The 23,301-nt window shown below is 39.4% G+C and overlaps 1 protein-coding gene across 15 annotated transcripts in view; it reads left to right on the top strand.

Moving 5' to 3' along the window:
• The window catches only part of TNRC6B (trinucleotide repeat containing adaptor 6B), a 141,490-nt gene that overhangs the window by 101,652 nt on the left and 16,537 nt on the right, over positions 1–23,301 (top strand). For 12 of the 15 annotated variants that reach the window (XM_037389284.1, XM_037389273.1, XM_037389272.1 and 9 more), the window contains 8 exons: positions 2,557–4,887; positions 6,188–6,346; positions 9,521–9,699; positions 10,866–10,940; positions 12,206–12,251; positions 18,843–18,991; positions 20,182–20,352; positions 22,593–22,718. In XM_037389284.1, the coding sequence (XP_037245181.1) occupies positions 2,557–4,887; positions 6,188–6,346; positions 9,521–9,699; positions 10,866–10,940; positions 12,206–12,251; positions 18,843–18,991; positions 20,182–20,352; positions 22,593–22,718 (3,236 nt within the window). The remainder of the gene's footprint in view (positions 1–2,556; positions 4,888–6,187; positions 6,347–9,520; positions 9,700–10,865; positions 10,941–12,205; positions 12,252–18,842; positions 18,992–20,181; positions 20,353–22,592; positions 22,719–23,301) is intronic. The other 3 variants (XM_037389282.1, XM_037389286.1, XM_037389285.1) reach the window with 2 other exon arrangements.

Below are 23,301 nucleotides of genomic sequence, written 5' to 3'. Positions count from 1 at the left end.
TTTGTTATTAAGGAAGAGTCTGTTAAAGAATCAAGAGCCCTTACCCATTATCTTGAAACCATAAATTGTGAAAATTTTGTTGCCACTGTCAAATATAGCAAGAGGAGGCTGGTTTGGTAAAACAGCCCATCAATTTGTGCCCTACTATGTTATGTTAGCAGGTGTCCTAGTCGTAGTACTTTTAGAATGTCTTCACAGAAATGAAATGTGAAATGCTCTTTTAAAATCACCTGTGTGAAGATCTTGCTAGGTGCATAGCTGCCTATGCACCGTTCATTTGCTGAATTACTGCTCAGTTCAAAAGACAGCAACCTTGCAATCTTTCGAACTTGTCTTTGACTGTCCTCCTTAAGCTATTCCTGTGATCAGTCTAATCAGAAAGTTTTTAAACTGGGGAAAAAAAAAAGGGTTACTTGGTATACTGAAAAGATAGCCAGATACAAATATCAGTGGAGAGTCACACTTCCTTGCTGTTGTTACGTTTGCACTTGAGGTTGAGGCAACAGAAGGAACAGAATATGCGTGGGAACTGCCTGGTCTTTTGGATCTTGGTGGCTAGGGGTTAATGGATGGAGACAAACCTTTGTTCATCAGTATTCAAAGCTTACAAGAGCATTCTAACCTTGCTGTGAAGTCTTGATCTTTAGTGGTGGCCCTCAGTGAAGTGGGATTCAGTGGGATGTTCGATGGTTAATCTATGGTTAACTAAAAGCCTGAGACTGGAACTGAAAGCTGATCTGTTCATCTTCTATTAAAAGTATTAGCAGCCAGAAACTGTGGTCATAATTTTTGAATTTATAATTTAGGAGGAGAAAAAAGTACCCATGTTTTTTAGGGTCATTCTGCCTTATTTTTATGGAAGCTGTCATATGAGCCACATTGGAAGTAACAATATATAGTCAGGTATGAATACTGGTGCAAATGTTACTATGATCTTTATGTTCTGCAAAATAAGTTAAACTGGTTGGGTGAGGTAATTCAGTAAGATTAGTATATTAGGGTTCAGTACATGGTTTTATAGAAGGGAACTTGCATGTTCCTACATAGAAATGGTAATTTGTGCAGCTTTGGACTCTTTCAATGTACAGTAACTTACGGAAATAACTTTGTTCATCACTGGGAACTTGTGATGAGGGCTATTTAGGGTCCCTTTGGTATTAAAAACATGTAGAAAAGTGAGTGGAACCCTATACAGAGAACAACACTGAAGTACTACTGGAAGATGTAGAGGATCGGAGTGATTAAGTGGATTGCAAGGGAATCTTGGCTGGTGTTTTAAACTAATGATGATAACATGCCTGCATATATGCAGACATGATGCTGCCAGCACTGGCTGACATAGGCTTCATCCAATGTGGCCCTGTGTAAATTTGTTTGCTTTAAAACTATAGACAGATACCATGTCCATGTGAAGTCATACTCCATGGGACATAATAATAGTTCATCACAGATGGAAGAAAGGGGCCCTATTCGTTGTCATTCATGCTGCTCATTTCCTTGTAGTGATTCCAAAGCTTATTGAACTTGCAGGCTACCCTGTACAATGTGCTAAGCCAGCAAAAAACTAACCCACCAAAAAGTAGGCAGTTTTGTGTTGAGTCAGTGAAAATAGTTGACTTAAAGGGCTTAACTGCAATCAGAACTGTCACAAATGAGAGGTGAAACTTTGGGAACTTGAAGTAGGTAGAGCTGGTAAGAGAAAGAAGGAGAAGAGAGGTTGCTTACTAACCTTCATTCAGTAACAGAGATCAGCTTAGCTATGTGGAAACCACAGTGTGTGGTTTTGTAGAGTAAAATGGCAGTGACACAAATGTGGGGTAATAACATAATGAGTGCAGCTTGCATGTTACTACCTAGAAATGGTAATCTGTGTAGCTTTGGTGGACTCTTTCGATGTACAGTAACTTACAGAAATAACTTTGTTTCGCAAAGGGTTGAAAGAAATTGCTAGTAGCAAAATCAACTTGAAAAACACATTTAAAGCTGAAGAATCAACTCTTCAGCTTTATATATTTGTCAGATGCTTTTTGTCTTCCATCTTTTTATCTTTTGATCTGTAATAAATTGTAGTTGCTTTGAGTCGGTTGAGTAGCAGACCAGCAGCTGACTGTGTACACACACATGCATATGAATGTGTGCACATACACGTTCTTGTTCTATATATAGTATGATTTTAAATGTATATTTGAAAAATCTACAACCAGTATCAGTAATATTCATTAACTGGGTTGTAATTACTGTGTTGAACTTACAGCTGGGCTGTTAGCAGAACTAGTAAATCAACAGTGAATTCAGATGCCCAAAAAATGCTTGTGGGGAGTTTGTTGAAAGAAATTTTTTATCTGTATTTTCAGTGGTGTTTTCCAGCCTGATGTTCTTCGAAAGCAGCTTTGTTATACATTTGAGGGAAGGGTTCTTATTAATGGAAATATCAGTATCAGTGGTATCAAAAATGTGATGTTCAGTGCTTGTAAATAATATTGCTTATTAATGGTCTTTTTGGGTGTGGGTGTTTGGTTTTGTTTTTGTTTTTTTGTTTTGTTTTTGTTTTCTTAGATTCAGCAATTGGAGGTGCTGCTGCTTCAAATTATGCAAATTCCACTTGGGGTCCTGGAGCCTCCTCCAACAGCGGCACCAACGCCAACCCAACTCACATCTGGGACAAGGTGATTGTAGACGGGTCTGACATGGAAGAGTGGCCTTGTATTGCCAGCAAAGATGCTGAGTCTTCTTCCGAAAACACCACCGATAACAACAGTGCCTCAAATCCTGGCTTGGAGAAGAATGCTCTGCCAGGAAGCACCACTAGTAACAAAGGAAAAGGAAGCCAGTGCCAGTCTGGAAGCGCTGGAAACGAATGTAATCTTGGGGCCTGGAAATCTGATCCCAAGGCTAAATCTGTTCAATCTTCCAACCCTGCTGCCGAGAGTAACAATGGACTAGGTAATTGGAGGAACTTGAGTGGACAAGATAGAATTGGTCCCGGTTCTGGCTTCAGCAACTTTAACCCAAATAGCAACCCATCTGCTTGGCCAGCACTGGTTCAAGAGGGCAATTCTAGGAAAGGGACTTTGGAATCTGATAGTGGTAGCTCCAATGCACAGATTAGCACAGTAGGTCAGACCTCTAGGGAACAGCAGTCAAAGATGGAAAATGCGGGTGTTAACTTTGTCTCTGGCAGAGAACAGGCTCAAATTCATAACACTGATGGACCAAAAAATGGAAACACTAACTCCTTGAACTTAAGTTCACCAAACCCTATGGAGAATAAGGGAATGCCCTTTGAAATGGGCTTGGGGAACCCTTCCAGGAGCACTGACACCCCTTCACAAAGCACTGGAGAAAGAAAGACTGGGAGTGTTGGATCTTGGGGTACAGCTAGGGGGTCTTCTGGAACTGACACAGTCTCCGGACAGAGCAATTCTGGAAACCATGGGAACAATGGAAAAGATAGAGAGGACTCCTGGAAAGGAGCTTCTGTTCAGAAACCTAATGGGTCAAGAAGTGATTCTTGGGATAACAATAACCGGTCTACGGGTGGTGGGTCTTGGAACTTTGGCCCTCAGCATGCAAATGAAAGCAAATGGGGTGAAGGGAACAAATTAACATCTGGGGTCTCTCAGGGAGAATGGAAACAGCTGTCTGGGACTGATGAACTGAAGATTGGAGAATGGAGTGGTCCAAACCAACCAAATTCTAGCACTGGAGCATGGGACAATCAAAAAGGCCACCCTCTTCCTGAAAACCAAGGCAATTCCCAGGCTCCCTGTTGGGGAAGATCTTCCAGCTCTGCGGGAAGTGAGGTTGGAGGTCAAAGCACTGGAAGCAACCACAAAGCAGGAAGTAGTGACAGTCACAATTCTGGACGCCGATCATACAGGCCTACGCATCCTGACTGTCAGGCAGTCTTGCAGACTTTGCTAAGCAGGACTGATTTGGACCCCCGAGTGCTTTCAAACACTGGCTGGGGCCAAACTCAAATTAAGCAAGATACCGTGTGGGATATTGAAGAGATGCCACGGCCCGAGGGGAAGTCTGATAAAGGAACTGAGGGGTGGGAGAGCTCTGCCACACAGACAAAGAACTCAGGGGGCTGGGGCGATGTACCCAGCCAAAGCAATCAAATCAAGTCTGGATGGGGTGAGCTCTCAACCCCAACAGAGTGGAAGGATCCCAAAAATACTGGAGGATGGAATGACTATAAGAATCCTAATTCTTCTAACTGGGGAGGAGGAAGACCAGAGGAAAAATCATCATCATCTTGGAATGATAATGCTAGTAAGGATCAGGGGTGGGGTGGACGGCAGCCTAATCAAGGATGGTCTTCTGGAAAAAACGGTTGGGGAGAGGAAGCTGACCAAACAAAAAACAACAACTGGGAAAGTGCAGGAAACAAGCCAGTGTCTGGTTGGGGTGAAGGTGGGCAAAATGAGATTGGAACTTGGGGTAATGGTGCAAATACAAGCGCTGCTTCAAAGGGAGGATGGGATGATTGTAAAAGAACTTCAACATGGAATGAGACGGGTCGACAGCCCAACTCCTGGAACAAGCAGCAGCAGCAGCAGCACCAACAGCAACAGCAGGAGACTTCTGGTTCCTGGGTTCCCCCGCCCCAAACTCCAAGTAATGGGCGACCTCCAAACCCAAACTGGAACAGTGGACCACAGCCAGCTGCCCCCAAAGAGGAGGAGCCTAGTGGCTGGGAAGAACCTTCTCCACAGTCAATCAGTCGAAAAATGGATATTGATGATGGCACTTCAGCGTGGGGAGATCCTAGCAGTTATAACTACAAGAATGTGAACCTGTGGGACAAGAACTCACAAGGAGGACAGGCCCCACGGGAGCAGAGCCTGCCTACTCCAATGACTAGCAAATCACAAGCATCAGGTAGTAGTCTTGTTCCTTTCTTTAGCAAGCTCCTCTATATGAATGTAACCTTAACGCATGAAAGAGGCTTGTTGTAGCCCCCAATTCCTAATAGTTTTATTCCATAAAGAAAACAAATTTCTTATTTGAATACTTGGTTCTGTATTTAAAGTGTTTGTAAAATTTGAATCAGTCAGTCCTCTGCTTGTTGTGCCTCAGTTACATGTCATCTGAATACTGGCTTGCCAGTAAAAGAAAATGTTTGTTGGTTGACAAATCTGCATGTTCAATCTAAGCTCTGAAGAACAGTTTGAATTACTGAATCATAGAAAGATTTAGGTTGGAAAAAACCCTTTAAGATTATAGAGTCCAACCTAGCACTGCCAAGTCCACCACTAAACCACATCCCGAAGCACCACATCTAGACATCTTTTAAATACCTCCAGGGATGGTGACTCAAGTACTTCCCTGGGCAGCCTGTTCCAATTCTTGAAAACCATTTTGGTGAAGAAATTTTTCCTAATAGCCAGTCTAACCCTCACCCTGGCACTAGCACAGTTTGAGACTGTTTCCTCTTGTCCTATCGCTTTTTACTTGGGAGAAGACTGACACCCACCTCACTACAACCTCCTTTCAAGTAGCTGTAGAGAGCAGTAAGGTCTCTCCTGAGCCTCCTTTTCTCCAGGCTAAATCTTAATATTTAATTATTAGAGAAACTGAGAGAAATTCTTACAAAAACTTTTTGCTCTGAAACACTCAGTTAACACTTGAAATGGAGCGAATCTGTGATTTAGGTTTTTAGCTCAGTTTGGCTCTACTGTATTGTAAACAATACTTAGCAAAATATTTTTTTTATTTGAAATAAGGACAAGAAAAAGTTCCATTGCCTGAAAATATATTAAGACACCATCTTTATGTAGTCTCTTCTGTGACTCAAACATGCTTTAAAGAATACTGTTTTGTTTTAATATGTACTTAAATATGTCCTTATTCTTCCATATATGAAAAACATGGGTTAATCTTGTGCTTTTAGTCACAAAAGTTTACCAGGCAGGAGGACAGCATTAGATGTGGGGTTTATGTTTAACCTGGGAGAAGAGTATTACTCATCATAGCATTCTCTTCCTTTTCGTCCCTGGAGATCAGTGCCCAATCTAAGTTTGATGTGAACAGTCTTGAATTCTGTTGTACCCATGCGACTGAGAATCTAAAGTCCACAACAGAAAGAAAGAAGCAGTATATTAATGATGTGGTGCTGCACTGCAGTAAATAGTTCATTATCTAAATGGTCTGTAACGAAAACTCTTTCTCTTTTGTGCAGTCTGGAGCAAAAGCACTCCACCTGCTCCAGATAATGGTACGTCCGCCTGGGGTGAGCCAAATGAAACCAGTCCTGGGTGGGGTGAAGTAGATGATACGGGAGCATCGACAACAGGCTGGGGGAATGCACCTTCCAACGCCCCGAATGCCATGAAATCCAGTGAGTATAGGCCAGATATAGTTTCTTTGCAATGGCCCTGGAGATTTGTAGCATTTGGCCTTTTGATATAGGTCACCTGTGGAGGAATTGTTGTCTGAGGCCTAGAAGCAATGTTGAATATCATTTAAGATTTTGATGGCTGACTGATTAAGTGCTTAAAAATTACTGGACCTTTGTCTTTTGAGGTAATCAAAAATTTCTTAGGTAAGCAATTAAATGGGCAGCTCCGATTTGTGGAAGTGTTGAAACATTAGAGTGTCTGAGTGAGGAAGTGTCTCTTCCTCAAAATCTCTTCTCTGGCTGCCCACTTGTTACTTAGCATATGAATTTGTTACACGATAAACGAGTTTTCCTGATCATATCAGAAAAAGGAATGCACAGTACAGACAGATTTCACTGTGGAGGCCATCACTTGGTAATCTGTGGTTTGGTAATGCTACTTGCCTTTGAATGGATTATTTTTAATTTTTATTATTATTTTTTTATTTATTTATTGTATGAGTGTAGAAAATAGTAACTCTTAAGAAATTCATTTGTGATTGAACCTGAACAGGTGGCTATGTTCTGGATGTTACCTGCCTACAGATGAGTTCTTTGTGAAGGAGATGTTGAAATCTTTTAAAAATTTACTTTGAAGTTAAAGTTTTGCTGTATTAGTAGTTTTATTTTGTTGGAAGTTATTCCTGCAGATGTAAGGAAAATATAACAAACAAAAGCAATCACCTGCTGTTACAACATAGCAATGTTACAGCCAAAGCCAATAATGTTTGGATATGGAGTTTACAGTGGAAATTAGGGATAATATATGACTATTACTGAACTTGACTGATGATGCCCACTCTAAAACTGTTTCCAGTTACAAGTTGCTTTTGCAACATGTAGTGGTTCAGAGTGAAATGTTCTGTACAGATTGGGTGCTGTTGGGTCATTATCCCTTCCTCTCACCCCAATTAAATAGTTCTGCCATTTATGAAATAAAACTTGGAAAAAAGCATTGCTTCCTTAGTGTTAATATTATAGCACCCTTTCAGGGATGGCTATAGTGTTTTCTGCGCCTGCCACACAAAGTTGGCACCCTTCTTTCCTCTGTAAAAAAGCCGCCTTGATATATGACCAATATAAGAGCCTCTGTAATGCCAGTGATCCATTGCAAATTCTATGGATTTGTTAATAGTTAAGATAGTCTTTAAAGACTGTGCATGGTCACCTGCTTCTCCTAAATGGTTTGCGTGTGTGATGTAACCAAAGAGCTGCAGCGTATATGTACTCCTTTGTATGCAAGCCATCCCCAGCTCAATAGGAGCAAAATATAGGGGAGTTTCTCCATGACAACTGTTGCCGTTTGGGGTGTAGTAGGTCACCGGTGTTAAGAGCTGAGATCTTAATTTGCCAGTGTTCTGTGACTGCTCTCAACTCCTTTCTGATTGGCACCCAGAAGGAATGAAGAGGAAAGCTACGTTATTCAGTGGAGTAAGGGGAGATATTTAATGTCTTGGATAAATTGAAAGAAGAAAAAGCCTGCAAAGGCATAATTTATGGTTGAAGGTAAGGACAGGAAGCAGACTAGCAAAAGAAAGTTGCAAAAGAAAATAAATTTAGAGTCAAAGGAGAGAAGCATAGATCATTACCCACCTATCTAAAAAAAATATATATGGACTTACATAGTTTTACTCTCTGGCAGAAGTAGGAATAAATTCAGTTTTCTGTAACATCGTTTTGTTTTTATCCTGAAAGTTTCCTTTGCTTATTATAGCTGTCTGTGCTTCCTCACACAACAAATGCAGAAAATGAAGCAGGAATCCTACAGACACGTAATCGTGTAATCTTTACACCACTGTCTAGGTTCAAGTTCAGGAATCTCAGACCTGAGAGCTGTCAATGCAGAAAAATAATCTATGGTCATGTAGTTAAAAACAACAGGATCATAGTACTATATTTAAACACCATGTACGGAAATAAATTAAAGCTGCAGGGACTACCCCATATATGACATTTCCAGATTAAGTTCTTGACTCTGCAGTTGTCGTCTGTAAACATAGCCTTTTTCTGTGTAAGTAGCATTATTAAAGGGTCAAGAAGTAGATTTTTATGCTTGGACCAGTATGTTTCCTCAGCAGCCCTCAATTTTGGTATGTGAATATACTTGAAAGTCATGTTTCCTGTGAAGTATCTGAGTTGTTATTTACGATGGATTTTCAGGTAGCTCTTAAACTGCTATGAAATGCTGCTGTGCTTATTTTTGGCAGGATCAAGGCAGAGTTCCCCTTGATGGACTAATTACAATTCCTGACTTCTATATTCAGATTTTCTGCTATGTGTGTTAATATCCTTATCCCTGATTTCCACAGTCAAACCCCAGACAACTGAAGAATTGGTTACAAAAAAGTTGATGATGAAAAATTTTTAAAAGGAGATAAATGCTCAGGGAATAAGTATGCAGAATGAAGAGTTGCAGCAGGAAGGAGAACAGTTGGACAGTGGACAGGATGAGGATTTGGGCTCTTGGCTTGTCAGTAGAGGTTAGGAATTCTGTGTGGCCTGAGAGTGCTAGAGAGTATCAGCAAAGAAAGAAGCCAAGAGGGAAAAATCCTTAGCCTGAACTGATATGATGAAATAGTTGCAGTTTTCTAGTAATGGCATCTGTACTTAAATAGCACTGCTAATAAGTTTTTTTTTTAGTTAAGAACAGAGATTGAAGTAGAGGGTTGTGTTTTTTTCACATTAAACTACTTCTGGTGTTACATGTGCCAGAGCACAACATCAGGTCCTGTCCTTCAGATTCTACTTCGTTGTTGTTCCTTAAAAATTTGTTTCTGTAAATTTGTGAAAGTTTAGTGCAAGGGAAGTGTTAAGGTTTTGAAGGAAGAGAGGAAATAACCGATAAACCACCTGAACCAGTGACTTCAGCAGACTTGGTTTTAAGTGCCTTTGAAGTCTTCCATTTACACTAGAAGATAATGGGTTGGCTTTTAAAGAAATCCAAATGCAGCTGTATTTGTGTAACAGAAAAGGTCCCTATGGTTATTAGATCTTTTAAGGATTTGACATTGCTTTAAAATAGTTGCGAAACATGACATGCTAACATGGCACCGAATCTCTTGGGCTTTGGAATTGCACCAGCTGCATGGTATTGTAGACTGCTTTTGAGCTTTTTTTTCCATACACCCCCCAAAGGTTCTAAATCTATGCAAGATGGCTGGGGAGAGAGTGATGGGCCAGTGACAGGAACGCGTCATTCCAGCTGGGAAGAGGAGGAGGAGGGAGGAGTCTGGAACACAGCAGGCTCTCAGGGAAGCAGTTCCTCCCACAACTCAACAAGCTGGGGGCAAGGAGGAAAGAAAACACAAATGAAGGTAAAAATGCTTGAATTATTCACACTTACTGTGTTGTCTGAAAGCGGTGTGACTGATACATTAGAGCATTATAATAATTCTTCTTCTGAAAAGGTATTACAGAATTCAGCTAGAAAGGTGCCTGTTACAACACTGTAAAAAATGTGAGGTTTCTGAATTTGTTTTAATGTATTATACTTCTTGTGACTAATAAATCTGCCAGTAAGTGTCAAATTCTTTTGGTATGTGAGCTGCAGAGCCATTACTAACATGAAACGGAGCAGTAAGTATCCCAAGGCTATTAGTGCTCTTGTTGACACATCTTTCTGTGTTAAGCTGCTGTTGTTCTTCCGTAGCCTGCTGAAGTTTGGATTCCACAGTCCCTTTGGCACATGCACTTTTTATTTCTACTGACTGTTGGATTGAGGTCTGACTCAGTGTTTGTTGTTATTGACCTTCGGCCTCAAACAGGAGCAGGAGTTAAATTGCTTTCTCAGGCTTGTTTGAGTTAAAGATCTCTAGTACAGTAACACTTGGTACTGTACTAATATTAGAAGGACTATGTTTTGTCTACTTTTAATCCAGTAAGTAGGGCAAACACAAAAGACATGGAGAGCAGCTTCCTAGGATGTGGAAATACTGTTGTGATACGGTTTTGCAAGAAATAACTTTCTTCTTACTTAAAGCTTGTTTTATTTTAACCATCAAAGCAACTGTCAAGAAAACTTCCCTTTCTGCTGAACTGTGTTCAGTTTTGGTTTTGGTCCCCTGTAAATTACAGTAAGGCCAAATGGAGAGCCAGGTCAGCACAGTGCCCATGTAAGGGAAACCATGCTAAAGGGAGACAAGGAAGAAATCTACTTCTGTATTTGGTGAATTAAGGAATGTATTAAACTGTAACAGAGGGGGGAAAAAACCAAATAACATTCACAAAGCTTTCCAGATTCCAAAAAGAAGCTGAAGCTGTGATAAACAGCAAGTGTCCATCCAGTTTGGTATACCTAATAATGAACAGTTTTATGAGAGAGAATATTTGGTAAATGCTTTCAACCACGCAAAAACTTAATTTGTTCAGAAGATTAATCTATCTGATATCCAGGACTTTCATTTGACACTGGTGCATCTCAAGGATAAAACAGAAGTTAAGAGGTCGCTTAAAAATATTCTTGTCTTTTTTTTCTCTTCAGTGCGCATTAAAAGGTGGAAATAGTGATTCGTGGATGAACCCTTTATCCAAACAGTTTTCAAATATGGGCTTGCTAGTAAGTAATTTCTTTAAAAAATATAAAATCTAACTTTGTATGAAAGCAGTAAGCTTTAAATAAGTCAAAAGATCAGCTGTTTCACAATGTATAACTAATCACCTGCATTTACTATGCTGGCATATTGGTAACAATACCTTTAATAGCTGGGTATTTAGCACTTTCTTGCTCGTTAGACTGGCCTCTCAGAAAAAAAAACAGAATCTACATTGACTTTATGACAGTTATTGTTCTGAGATTGCAATTTCCTTTCAGGTAATAGGTTTTGGGGGTTTTGTTGGGTTTTTTTCCTGATTTTTGTAACATGCTGTTTAGAGCACTCAAGGTAGAGGCCTCAGCCCCTGTCTGTAGTGTCAGACACCCATGATTAGTCCAAGGCTATTAATTCTGAATCTCAGCTGCCTATCAGAAAAGGAGATTTACAGTCCTGTGTCTGTCTTGGCTATTTATATTTTAAATACTGTGCAGCAGGGTTTTTTTAGAACAAAAAGAACTCACTATTAATTGGTACTTAAAGATTGATTGGTAAAATTAATATATAAATGGCACATCCTGGAGAGAAAAGACAGATCTGCAGGTAAGTACCTTAAAAATAGTTACATATAAATTTTTTTTTAAGAACTGACATCCTCATTTGTACAACGTTTTGCTGAATATTGTGCCAACTGTCACCCTATGAAGCAGCAATAGTATGTAATGCAGGCTAGTGAAAGATAATAATGCAGAGATTCTCTGAGGCTGCACAGTCACTGACATGACTAGGGTTAGTTTGTAATGTCTATTGGCTCTCAAGCTCAAATTCAGTCTTCTAGTCCATAGATGCTTCTGAAAGCTATGGGAACACCCCGTCCCAGACTGCCAACTAAAGAATAACTTGGCAGCATGTTTTGAGATTTGGTGACTTGACAGGTCATGAGGATGAGCTATCATTTTGGCCTCTATTTTCAGTGTTTCATCTCTTGACCACTGGAACATGAGGACAGAGGTTTATTTCACAGAGCAGCTGTCTATCCATCTCTGTCTGTCACATGTTCATGTGTCTGGTTTCATAGGGGTAAACGCCACACACAGCATTAGGGGGTCAAGGTGAGGTGTATCTAGGGTGAGATCTGGAATCCTTTTGTTTTTATTTTAGTTGAAAATAAAACTTCCATTGGCACAAGCCTGTCTGTCCTTCATTCCACCTTTAGCCATCAAGGACTGCTTTCAGAAATATTCCTTAGCATTTCATGTAAGTCAGAACTGAATTTTTTTTTTTTTTCCAGAGTCAAACTGAGGACATTCCGGGCAGTAAGATGGACTTGTCTGTAGGTGCGTATAATTTAAACACATTTGAAATAGAAGATCATGTGTAGTATTTTTATGTGGATGACATGCTGTGCTTTGGAAAGGTTTGATCCTTACTTTGAGCATTCCTCATAACAGAAGGATAGGGTTATAGCATCAGATACCTGAACTGTAGGCTTTGAATAGTTATGCAACTGATGCTGGTATGCAAGATTGGGAAGTATGCTTGTACAGAAGGGTGATAACACTTGGGGAAGGAACATCCTATAAGACTGTTTTGATCCATGTGGTTTGCCTTCATTGCTACTGTTTCAAGGAAATGAAGGTACCTTTCTCATTTGGTGGAAGAGGACTGTTTTAGCTCTTGGCAGTAGGACATCCCAATTACCACAGCTCCCTGGAGGTGATGTGAGGGAAAAGAATTATCTTCTATCGTTTATTTTTTCAGTTGCTTACCTCAGGCTATTACAAGTTACTGCTCAGTAGAACTAGATTTTTCACTCTTGATAGCCTCACCACAAATAGTACACAGCTTAAGTGGGATGGGTTATGTGGAAAACACTGTCCTAAATAAGAGTTGGAATTGACCACTTGGATTAAGCTCATTTAATCACTTTTGAATTTGTCATTACTTTCTTCTTTGGGAAACTAAGTAGGTGAACTCTTACAGAAATTCTGTTTGATCTTGAAATCAAATGTAGTTTTGCATTCTGTTACTCTCCAAATTGTCTCTGAATATTCACTGTCATGGTATTGCAATATAAATACCACTGGTTTCTGAAATCTTCTGCATTTGAGATGGTTTCCCTACAAGATTCCTAAGGTAGATATTAAAAAAGGGTTGATCCAAATCTGCAGTTCAGACTGTTTACTTTATTTGTTATCAAACCTTTGAAGGCTTAGTAAGGCTAAAAACTTGTACAGGATAGTCTTTGTTACTTACAAAGGGGAAGACGGTTTTGTTCCTATTCTAGGGGGATGACTTCTTTTCAGTTTTTGATTCTTCAAAATCTACAGAAGCAGTAAGGTCATCTCATATACCAAGCTATGAAGACAGATCTTCTTGTCCACTTAAAGGACATTGCTGCTGTACCCAACAATAATTTTGGAGAGAGGTGTTCATCCTGTTTCTGTAACTGTCAGGAATGTCACAGGGGCCTCAGATTCCTCCCAGTTACAATGTCAAAAAACAGAGGTCTGTAATTTTTTACTCCAAAGGGTGATATGTCAATGTAGTAGTAGTAGTCTCAGCTCTCATCTAGAACAGAGAATTTCCTGTGTAGATGAGGTATGGTGTTGGGGCTCCAGAGAAGTGTCTATGTAGTGGCTCTCTGAAAGGGGTGCCTGTGTCACTGCAAATTAAGTTCGTTATGAAGGTGTGGACACCACTGATTCTGAATCTCATCCACAGTATGACTGTTGTGCAGTAACTGCTTTACCTTTTTCATGTTTAAAAGCATTCTGGTACCAAGCTGCTTATTTTCAGCTACTTCTGCATAATAGCAAAAGTTTCTGCCTCAGCTGAGATGGATGCACACAGACAAAAAACGCTGTGCTGAAAGGACAGAAAGGACTTGGTAAGAAGGGTTGCTGGAGGAATTGATTATTATTCTGGTGGTCCTAAACTTCCTGTGGGAGGCTGTCAGTTGGGTTAATTATTCATGATCTATGGTGGTATCTCTGAAGAACCACCTGCCAGAGTAGTTCTGTGTTGGGTCTATGACTGACTGTGTGCCAAGTATTAAGTAATCTTATTTTCCAGCATTATGTATAACTACAGTTTGGTGCATTGGATTCTGTTGTTGTGGCAACTTTTGGTTTGTTTCATTGTCTGATTTTTATTTATTCATCAAAACATCAAATACTGACAGTAAGGAAGGACATAGTAGCAGGAGCTGTTTGTTCAGCTCAGATAAATACCATCTTCAGTTTTTACAAATGTCACCACAGTCTGATGTGCTCCCCCAGCCCCAGAAAGCAATCAAGTAGTAGATAGCTGCTTTCTTCTGTCTGCTGTCCTAGTGATACAATAGCCATATGATTGAAACTGAACCTATACGTGGGAGCTTCTGGTAGCAGTGGAAAACTATATAGCGCAAGTTCAAATGCTGCAAATGCAAGCAGTGTAAATATTCATTATCGATTTGAATAATAGATTTTAGGGACTACAGGAGGCTGTTCTTGTGAAACTGGCCATTGTGATATATGCAGTTTCTGTGCCACTCAGATTCTGCCATACCTTTTCTGTGCCTTTCGAGTATTGTTGATCAAATTATTCTAGTATTATGCCTTGCAAGAAGTCTACTTTGATGTTGACCCTTTTTGCACCAGAGTTGACACCAGCTTTAGTACCTCATCTGCCACTGTTTTAGCATCGTGTGATGCTGTAGTCGGGATTTTCCCAACCAAAAAGCTGCTTTTATTTGGAATATCCATTCATCTTTGTTGGCACCAAAGGCAGAGTGGTAGTCAAGACTTACTTGCATCTAATAGCGACTTGAGTTTTGGTAGCCCAATGCAATATGAATAGCTGCAGTGTGTCTCAGCTTAGAATCCATTGCATTCTTAAAATGTGTATCATACTTCATACAGGATTAAGTATTTAATTTTTCCCAAAATTGCTTTCTTCCTCTGAATAGTTAAGGATCTTAACATTAAGAGATGTTAAAATGTGCATTTATATAGTATAACACAGTTTTGGGGAAGGTAACAGCATTGTTGTATCTCTCCACTTTGGCATAGAATTCAGACTGATTGTTTCAGGGTTCTCTAAAGATCTTCTAGATGGAGATAAGTTGTCTTCTTGGATGTTCAGTTCTCAAGTGCCTTCAGATGCTGCTGTTAAAAGAACAGATCGAAGTATACACAAACAAAGAGGATGGCAGCCTGGATTATGCTGATTGTAGCACTCTTAATTATCTTCAAATTAAGCTTTTGGATCCTTTAGAACTTTGTGTTGTCAAGGACCTTAAAGCCATCAGACCTGAGGAAAGATGGCTGACACCCAGAATATCTGGTGAAATGGTGCAGAAAGGTTGCATATGTAGTCTTGATGGGTTGCACTTAAGTTTAGCATGCGCATTAATTGTGGCATCCGTGATCCTAGATCGAGGCATTCATTAGAGTTTGTGTTCCATTTCAAAGACTTAAGAATGTAACAGAGCTTCCTGAGGTTTTTCTGTTAGTTCTCTGCTTAGCAGTTTTGCTCTTGTTGCTTACGGCAGTTGCTTGTGGAAATCTGTAAGCTGTCTTGCTCAACCTGTATCTACTGCTAAATTTCCAAAGCTGGACTTAGTTGTGTGATAGGCTTGTTCTTCAACTGGTTTTCAGTCAAGGTAACAACATACCAGGTTTTCCTAATTAGATAACTACCAGAATGGTATTTTCCCAGTTCGTGGATAAACATGCATTGATCTCAGAGTTAAGTCTATGATTGGAGACCACACATATCAAAGAAAAGTTTGGCTTTGGTATGCACAGAGCACCTTGGCTCTGATTGTCATGCACTGTAAAATAGGTCCAGTTGTCAGTAAGTAATTCTTACAATGTTGATGTCAATCTCCTTGTTTGAAAAATGTGTTACTTTTGTTGCAAGGTGCTGACCAAGACAGAAAAGAGATGGATCAATAGCATGCCTGAGGCAGATTTACTTCCTCTTTTTTTTTTTTTTTTTTCTATCAAATACTTTCGGTAGATGGCTTGTTTTACTTTGAAAACAGGATACAACTTCGTTTTCCATTGCAGTCTCTCCTAATATATAAGTCCCGAGGCATGAAGTTTGCTACAGTAAGTAGGTTGTCAGACTTAATATTGTCTTTTTCTTCCATTTGACCACCACCCTTGTTGTCTTTTTTTTTTTTTTTTTTTTTTAATGTATTAGTTGCACCCTCTGCAGAACACTGCATTCTCAAATAACCTGTAAAGGCTGGGAAATTAATTTCCAATTTCTATTGATTCAAGTGCAATTCATGCTGCTGTCTTGTAAATATGTTACAAAGCCATAACCTGATTGAGCATTCAGGTGGAACACCTCACTATCTAAGCGCATGTCGTTGCTCAGTAGGCTTGGATGATGTAAATTTATGGTAAAGGTGTAAAACCAGTATCTGTAAATGTTTTTGGTTTTGTGGTCAAGCAGAAAACATGTTGCAAAAGGATTTTTTTCCCCGTTTGGGTTACCCCACTGGATGTATGTCTTTTCACCACGTTGAGTCTCTTGTTTGCAAATGTTTAAGGTAACTTTGCTCAACAGCAGTTTCTGTCTCCTCTCTCCCAGTACAGGATCACATTATACAAAATTTTGTATGAAATTCAGGGGTTTTTTCTTTTAAGCTGCATGGTGGTGGAGATCTACTTAATAGAGGGTTTTACCTCACTAGGGTGTGTGTATGGCATCTTCCAAGCTCTTAATTCATTTTGCATTTTTCATGGTGTTTCTCACAGCTGTTAATAGTGGGAAAAATCCATGGACTGATTGGGGTGTCTTCTTTCATGAAGATGGTTGGACTTTTAACCTGATCTGCATTTCTGCATGTAGAGGATGTGGGGCTTTCTATTTATTCATGCACAAGTTGTTCTGGCCTGCTGCAGAGGGTGAAATTCGAAGTTTTCAGATTTTAATAGTTGTCTTTGTTACTATGTGAGGTAAAGCTAGTAGTCTTCAGCCACCTGTATTAGGTATAGCTTTTGTTGTCAAGTGCAAAAGACACTCACTTGACAGGTTTCAAGATTGCATTAGAATTTATTTATCCCATTCATAGAAAATTCTATCATCTGTCTTAGCAAGGCCTTGTTTATATTGAAATTAAAGCAGCTGTCTCAGCACTAAGTGGCATGCATATCTATGCTTGAAGTCTTTAAAGGTGCTATTTAATGCTGTACATGTTATTTAACAGGCTGTTTTACAAGGCATCATTCAGTAATGTTTGAGGAGTTGATTGGTCCATCAGGATAACTGAAGAGACAAAAGGGTGTTTCTTCAGCTTAGTCATCTAATGTTGGCATTGACCCAATTTCATTTCAGATATGATGCAACTCTGTCTTGCTTTCAGTTTCTTTTCAAGCAGCTAACGGACAGGGCTTCCCGTCTGGAATTGAAGCCTTTTGGTAGAGTGTATTGCTGGCATTGTGTGTAGTGGTTAGATGTAGGTATTGACAGGATTGAGATATACGTGACGTTTTATGTGACTGCTTTTGCAGAGCCAGTTCTAGGTTTTTAGGATATGTTAGAAAGGGATGAGCTCATTCAGGTCAGTGTGACTGCAGTTACAAGCCAAGATATGTATGTTATTTGTCAAGTGTTTTTGTGATAAACGATGTTGAAGGCAACTGAGAAGATGAAGCTGGATCAACTTTGAAAGCTGTGCCAGCAAGAAAAACCCATGTAATTAGTGGTTGATTTCATAAGTTCTTGGCAATAACATACCTTTGAATATTAATAGTTTGTGATTGGACATTAAGAAGCAATGCTGGCTTTGAGAATATTTTTTGAGGAACAGATAAGTATTTTTAAGGTATCTGGGTGATTAGCTGTGCCCCATTTGCTAAAGACGTAAGTGTTTTGTCAGTGGTAGGGTAGGATATCTATCACCAACTTCCTTTGGAAGAGTCATAGATTTTAACTGTGGTGACAGGTTTTTTAAACTGTTCTTGGAAAGGCTATCTGTGTTACTAAACAAAATTATTTAAAACTGAAAATACTAGTAGAGCTCATTTCTATCACATTGTCCATGTTTTAAAATGATGAAGTTTTCCAAGTGCTTCAACATAACAACATGTATCTGATAATTTACAGGTGCCAAATATGACCAAAAAAATTGTTCTTTGGCAGCAGTTCATTGTGTAAGGTAGAAAACTTCTTCAGTCAGCGCTTGGCTGATGATAAGCTTGTAGAGAAAGATGATGTCTTGTTCACTGTGTATGCTACATTTTGATCTTCTGTTATTAACGTATCTTCCTCGCATTCCACCAGATTACTCACTAAACAAAGGTAGGAGACTGTAGGGGATGCTGGAAAAGCATCTCTGTTACTGGTTGTATAATCATTGCATACGGGCTGAGGGGGAGATTGGTTGCCTGTCTGGAAGTTAGGCTGTACCACGTGGTCTGTGGTGGTGAAAAGTTCACGTGGCTGTAGGAGACTTGTGATCAAATCGTGTGTGTGGTTTTGCAGTTTGAGAATTCTTTTGTCAATGCCAGACCTGGTGAAGGCTAAGCAGAATATATGGAGACCTGAAACAGTGGTGTCTATATAGATACTGGATACCAGTAAGTAACAGTATGAGTTTTGGAAGACATTGGGCATTTTGTACAAATTAATATCAGTAGTTGAACAGCGCTGCTGCAGAAGTGCATATGTTTATATCTGTACATAAATTCTGAGAAATCTTTCACATTAAACTCTCTAAACGAAATTGGCTTTCCCAGTCTTCAAAATGAAACTGCCTACTTTCATTTTTCGGCACTTCTAATAGCAAATGTAGCTATGCTATATTAGAAGACAGATCTAATTTAAACCCTTATCTTAAAGATACTTTCTTTGGCTGTAAACCTGCTGTCAGGAAACATGGTAGAGATTATTTGCACTAATGTAGTCATCTTTCCTCTATTTTACAGGTGGTCTCCCAGATAAGAAGTTTGATGTAGATAAACGAGCCATGAATCTCGGGGATTTTAATGACATGATGAGAAAGGATCGGTCTGGGTTCCGTCCACCTAATTCCAAAGACATGGGAACCACAGATAGTGGGCCTTATTTTGAGAAGGTGAGAGAAATATCCTTAGATAAATTAATATCAACCTCTATGTTCGAGGTCCCAGTTTTTACCCTACTCCTTTGGAAGTACTAAAAATTTGGTAACCTTGGACAAACTCAATAATAAAAGGTGTGTGGGAGTTATGTTTGTAGAATGAATGTGTATAAAAAAAGAGGTGGCAGATGCACATAGACAAACTAAATTACCTGGGGAGAATGAGGCTTTTGGTTTTAGAGCAGACTGCTTTTAATATGGACAGTAAGAAATTCTTTTGTTTTTCTTGGAAGAGTAAACTACTGGTAACAATTAAATTCATTATAGGTTTCATCACAGTGATTCTTTTGGCTACTGACTACAATCATCTACTGTTTAAAAAAAAATTGGTTTAGTTTTAAGTAAACATAAGTAATCACAGTCTTCCAAATTTTTTCTGCTTTTATGTCTGTTGTTTATTGGAAACACCCTTTCTAAATTCTTCAACCCCTTATGCTGTATGTCCATGTGCTGTAAGCTTCTGTATGACATCTGTTCTCTGTGACATCTGTTGTATGTTATGGTAGTGTTTCTTTCATATTCTTGCCTATTTTAAGTAGAAGTTTTCACTGTCACTATCAATCATTAATCACTTCACATTATGAATTGGAGAGTGTCCAATAGGTTCAGAATGCTTTAAGGTTTTTATTTTTAATACAGTTTAAGTTTATCACATGTAAAATGAAAAAGAAACTTGTTTTTCAAATTCTGAAGGTGTGTTACTGTCAAATAATTATTTCTAACTTCTCCATTTTGGTATAACAGGCCAAAACCCAGTTTTGTTAACTCCCTCTGGTGGCGTAATTAATCATTACCACTAGCAGAGCTAATGCATTCCTAACAAATTATGTTCATAGGTTTGTGCTAACATTAGGAATTCATTCAAGATTTGTTTGTTTCTGTAGTGGTAATGGCCACTGTCACAAACAAATCTCACGAGAGTTCAAAATGTATTTTTAAAAAGAAACCTTTAGGAATTGATTGATTATCTCCTCGGACCAAAATCTTTAATTGTCAAGTGATCATTTGAGTCAAAAATTTTGTCCTTGTATTGCTATTACAAATTAACTTTGCTTCTTCCTAGTCACTCACCGTCCCTCTTTCTCTCCTCTTACGTTCTGTTGCTTCACTAACCAACTCCTGCTGTTGGCTAACTGCTGCTTCAGCTGACTTTGCCTTTCTCCAATCAAGATGGGTGCCTTGGGGATGAGGCTCCCTGCTCTCCCTTCTCCCCTTCTCCCAGCTACAAGCTGTCTCCCTCTGGTTCCACACTATCCAACGTCGGCCTTGGGGCAATCGGCTCAGGGCTCAGTCCCCAAAACTTCGCTGCTAGACAAGTAAGCAGGCCACCTTATAAGATGCATTGTTATAAAGCTGCAACCTGGGCTTAATCCTGGTTAGTTGGTTGCTTGCATTTGTTTTTCTACTAAATAAGTTAATATTGTTAATGGAACTTTCAGCTATTATCAGGCCACTGAGAATCAATCCACTTTGGCTTCTAAGATCAAAATGTATTCTGTCTGGTTTTCTTGGCCTCTTCCTTCCTGAATCACAGTGCAGCAGCAGACAGATGTGCTTTTCAGAAGTCATGAAATTAGTGGCAGCCTTTATATTGTAATCAGTGTTTTAAAACTCAGAGGCTGCTGATTTGCCCCACCACCCGTCAACAGTGAATTTTTCCAGACTCCACCTGATGACCTTCTATGTAGAAATGTGCCTTTAAAAAATTGCAATTGTTTTGCATGGTGCGTGTTCCCTTCTCCCTTCCCCACAGCTCAAAGAAAGGAGCTTCAGAAGCTCTTGAAGGAGCAGTATTTTTGTTCTGTATATGGGGGAATAGTGGGGAAGAAATGAAGTGGTTAACTGCAGTTTGGAAGAATTTCTGACCCCATTAGGTTTTGTGTTAATGCTTGATGAAAATGTTGCAGAAATACTCGGAAACAAAAGACCAGATCCTAAGTATTGCAGCTGGACTGGCTGATGTAGTCACATGCCTAACATGACAGTGTTTCTTTGTGTTGTCTTTTTGTTTATATGTGGCACAACTGGTGTTGAACATCAGATTAAGTCCAAAATTTGAAGGCATGTTCTTGGGTTTGGTGTGCAGAACTCTGTTCAGCTTTAGGGAGGGTTGAAAGCGTAGGTGCAGCTTCAAGCCTGTCACATTTTCATGTGTAGTTGACCCCAGACAGTTCTTTACAGAATATATACTCTTGTCTTTGGGGGTTTTTGTTTATCCTCCTGCATGCTTGGTATGATACCTTGAGTTGCTTCTGAAAGATACGTGAAGGAAGTAAAATGTGATGCAGGTGAATTAAGCAATCCATAATGCTGCTAGTATAGCAGAAGGATGAGAGACTTCTGATTCAGCAAAAGGGTAGTGGAAGATGCACGCTTATGGTGGAAGGGAGGCGAAGTTTATGAAATCCTAGTATATAAGGGGAAGGGAAGGTTTTTGAGAAGGCCTGCACAATCTCAGTTTGGAAGAATCATGAATTTATGTTGGGTACAGCAGTGCTGGCATGGAGAGGGATAACAGAGAATGATGGCTGAGGGATGGAAAATGTATTGGTTTAGAACCCCAGGTATCTGAGGATCATAAACATCCTGATACACAGCAGGAGGTGGGAAGTTCTAAGGGTCTTGAAAATGAAAGGACAGAAGCATGGCACATAAGGACCTTCTAAGAGTACGAGCTTCAGCTTTTAGAAGAAACAGCATGCAAATGTTAGTGTAGGTCACTGTCCACAACATTTCCTGTGGCTTTTCTTGAAAGATTTTACAAATAAAGACAGTCTGCTCAGAGACTGTAATAGTGAAACAAATCGCAGATTTTCTTTGGTCTTTTTCATGCAGTAGGGTTTATTACAGAATTTGCTTATAAAACAGTAAATACTTCTCATTAAAAAAACCTCAAACAGCAAGTATTCTTGTGTTAGAAAATAAATAACTGGGAGGAAAAAAACCCCAAAACCTTTTTTCTCACTTGAAAGTTTTCTTCCTCTTCAGTTTAGTTAAAAAGGGAAAAGAAACACATCCCAATCCAGAATGCTTAAGTTTTCATATCAGAAGGAAATTTTTAAATAAAATTTTAGAATTTTAACTTCAGTTAGTGAAAGGCCTGCAGAGGAAGTAATAGGCTTATGAGTGATATCTCAACAACCTACTCAGAAAAAGTACCTGACTTTGCTAAAATGATGACCCAAAACTCTTGATACAGTCTTGCCATACTTCTAAGCCAGTAGAATGGTTTTTTTGAGTGTGGTGTTTGTACTCCCGAGTTTCCATTTCCCAACACATAAAGAGCAAAATATAAAACATCAGCTTTGTCCTGTACTTTGAAATGTGGGTAAACATGACTCTTCAATGTAGAGGAGAAAGAGCCTGCGTCTTGAAAATGTAGTACGGCAGTTTTAACCCAGGTAGAATACTACTGATATAGGGCAAATATTTTAGTAATTTTAAGGGTACTCTGTTTAAGTCAGCACTTGCCTCATTGTTATTGATATGCAGTTAATAGCATAGAAATCCATTATCCTGAAAGATTCATCTTCTCACTACTGCTTTAATTTTATAGGGTGGCAATCATGGTTTGTTTGGAAACAGCACAGCACAATCGAGGGGCATGCACACACCAGTGCAGCCACTAAATCCTTCCCCCAATATCCGGGCGCAAGTGCCTCCCCAATTTCTTTCTCCCCAGGTAAGGAATTTATAGTAACTGGTTACTTGTAAAAGCAGAGCTACAGCCTTCAGAGCGCGTTGTTGAGGCTACTTATACATCTATCTTAGTCTGGAATTGATGTTAAGAAATTGAAAACTTAGATAAGGTAGATTATAATTTGCAGTTGAAAGTGCTTAAAGCTCAGTACAGAAGGATTAGCCTTCTTTCTTATTCCAAGACAGCTGATGGTAAATGTTCACTACCAGTATTTTTAAACCTAAAAGTGGATTCAGGAATCCTGTGTCTTACATAGGCATGTGCAAAGTATTTTGAAAACAATAGAAAAAAATGAAATCTGGAAGTTTTTCTGAAGTATGGCAGGTTGCTTCATGTTTTTTCAAGTGGTCTTGTCCTGTACTTCTTGCCCCCCTGAAACAGAGGATGAAGGGCTACACATTGCATTTACATTGCAGAGCTCTTAAGACCTCAGGGTCTCCAAATGCACAAGTTTACATTTCGCTTTGGACTTGGTGAAGACTTGTGGAGATTCTCTTGAATTCTACTTGTGTAACTCTCAAGTAATGCAGGGAGAAATGGGAGGATTCTTCTCCACCTACTCCTG

The sequence above is a fragment of the Falco rusticolus genome, chromosome 5, assembly GCF_015220075.1.
Source record: "Falco rusticolus isolate bFalRus1 chromosome 5, bFalRus1.pri, whole genome shotgun sequence".
Classification (NCBI taxonomy): Eukaryota; Metazoa; Chordata; class Aves; order Falconiformes; family Falconidae; genus Falco; species Falco rusticolus.
The sequence above is the reverse complement of the archived record's forward strand: the minus strand, read 5'-3'. Positions and strand labels throughout refer to the sequence as shown.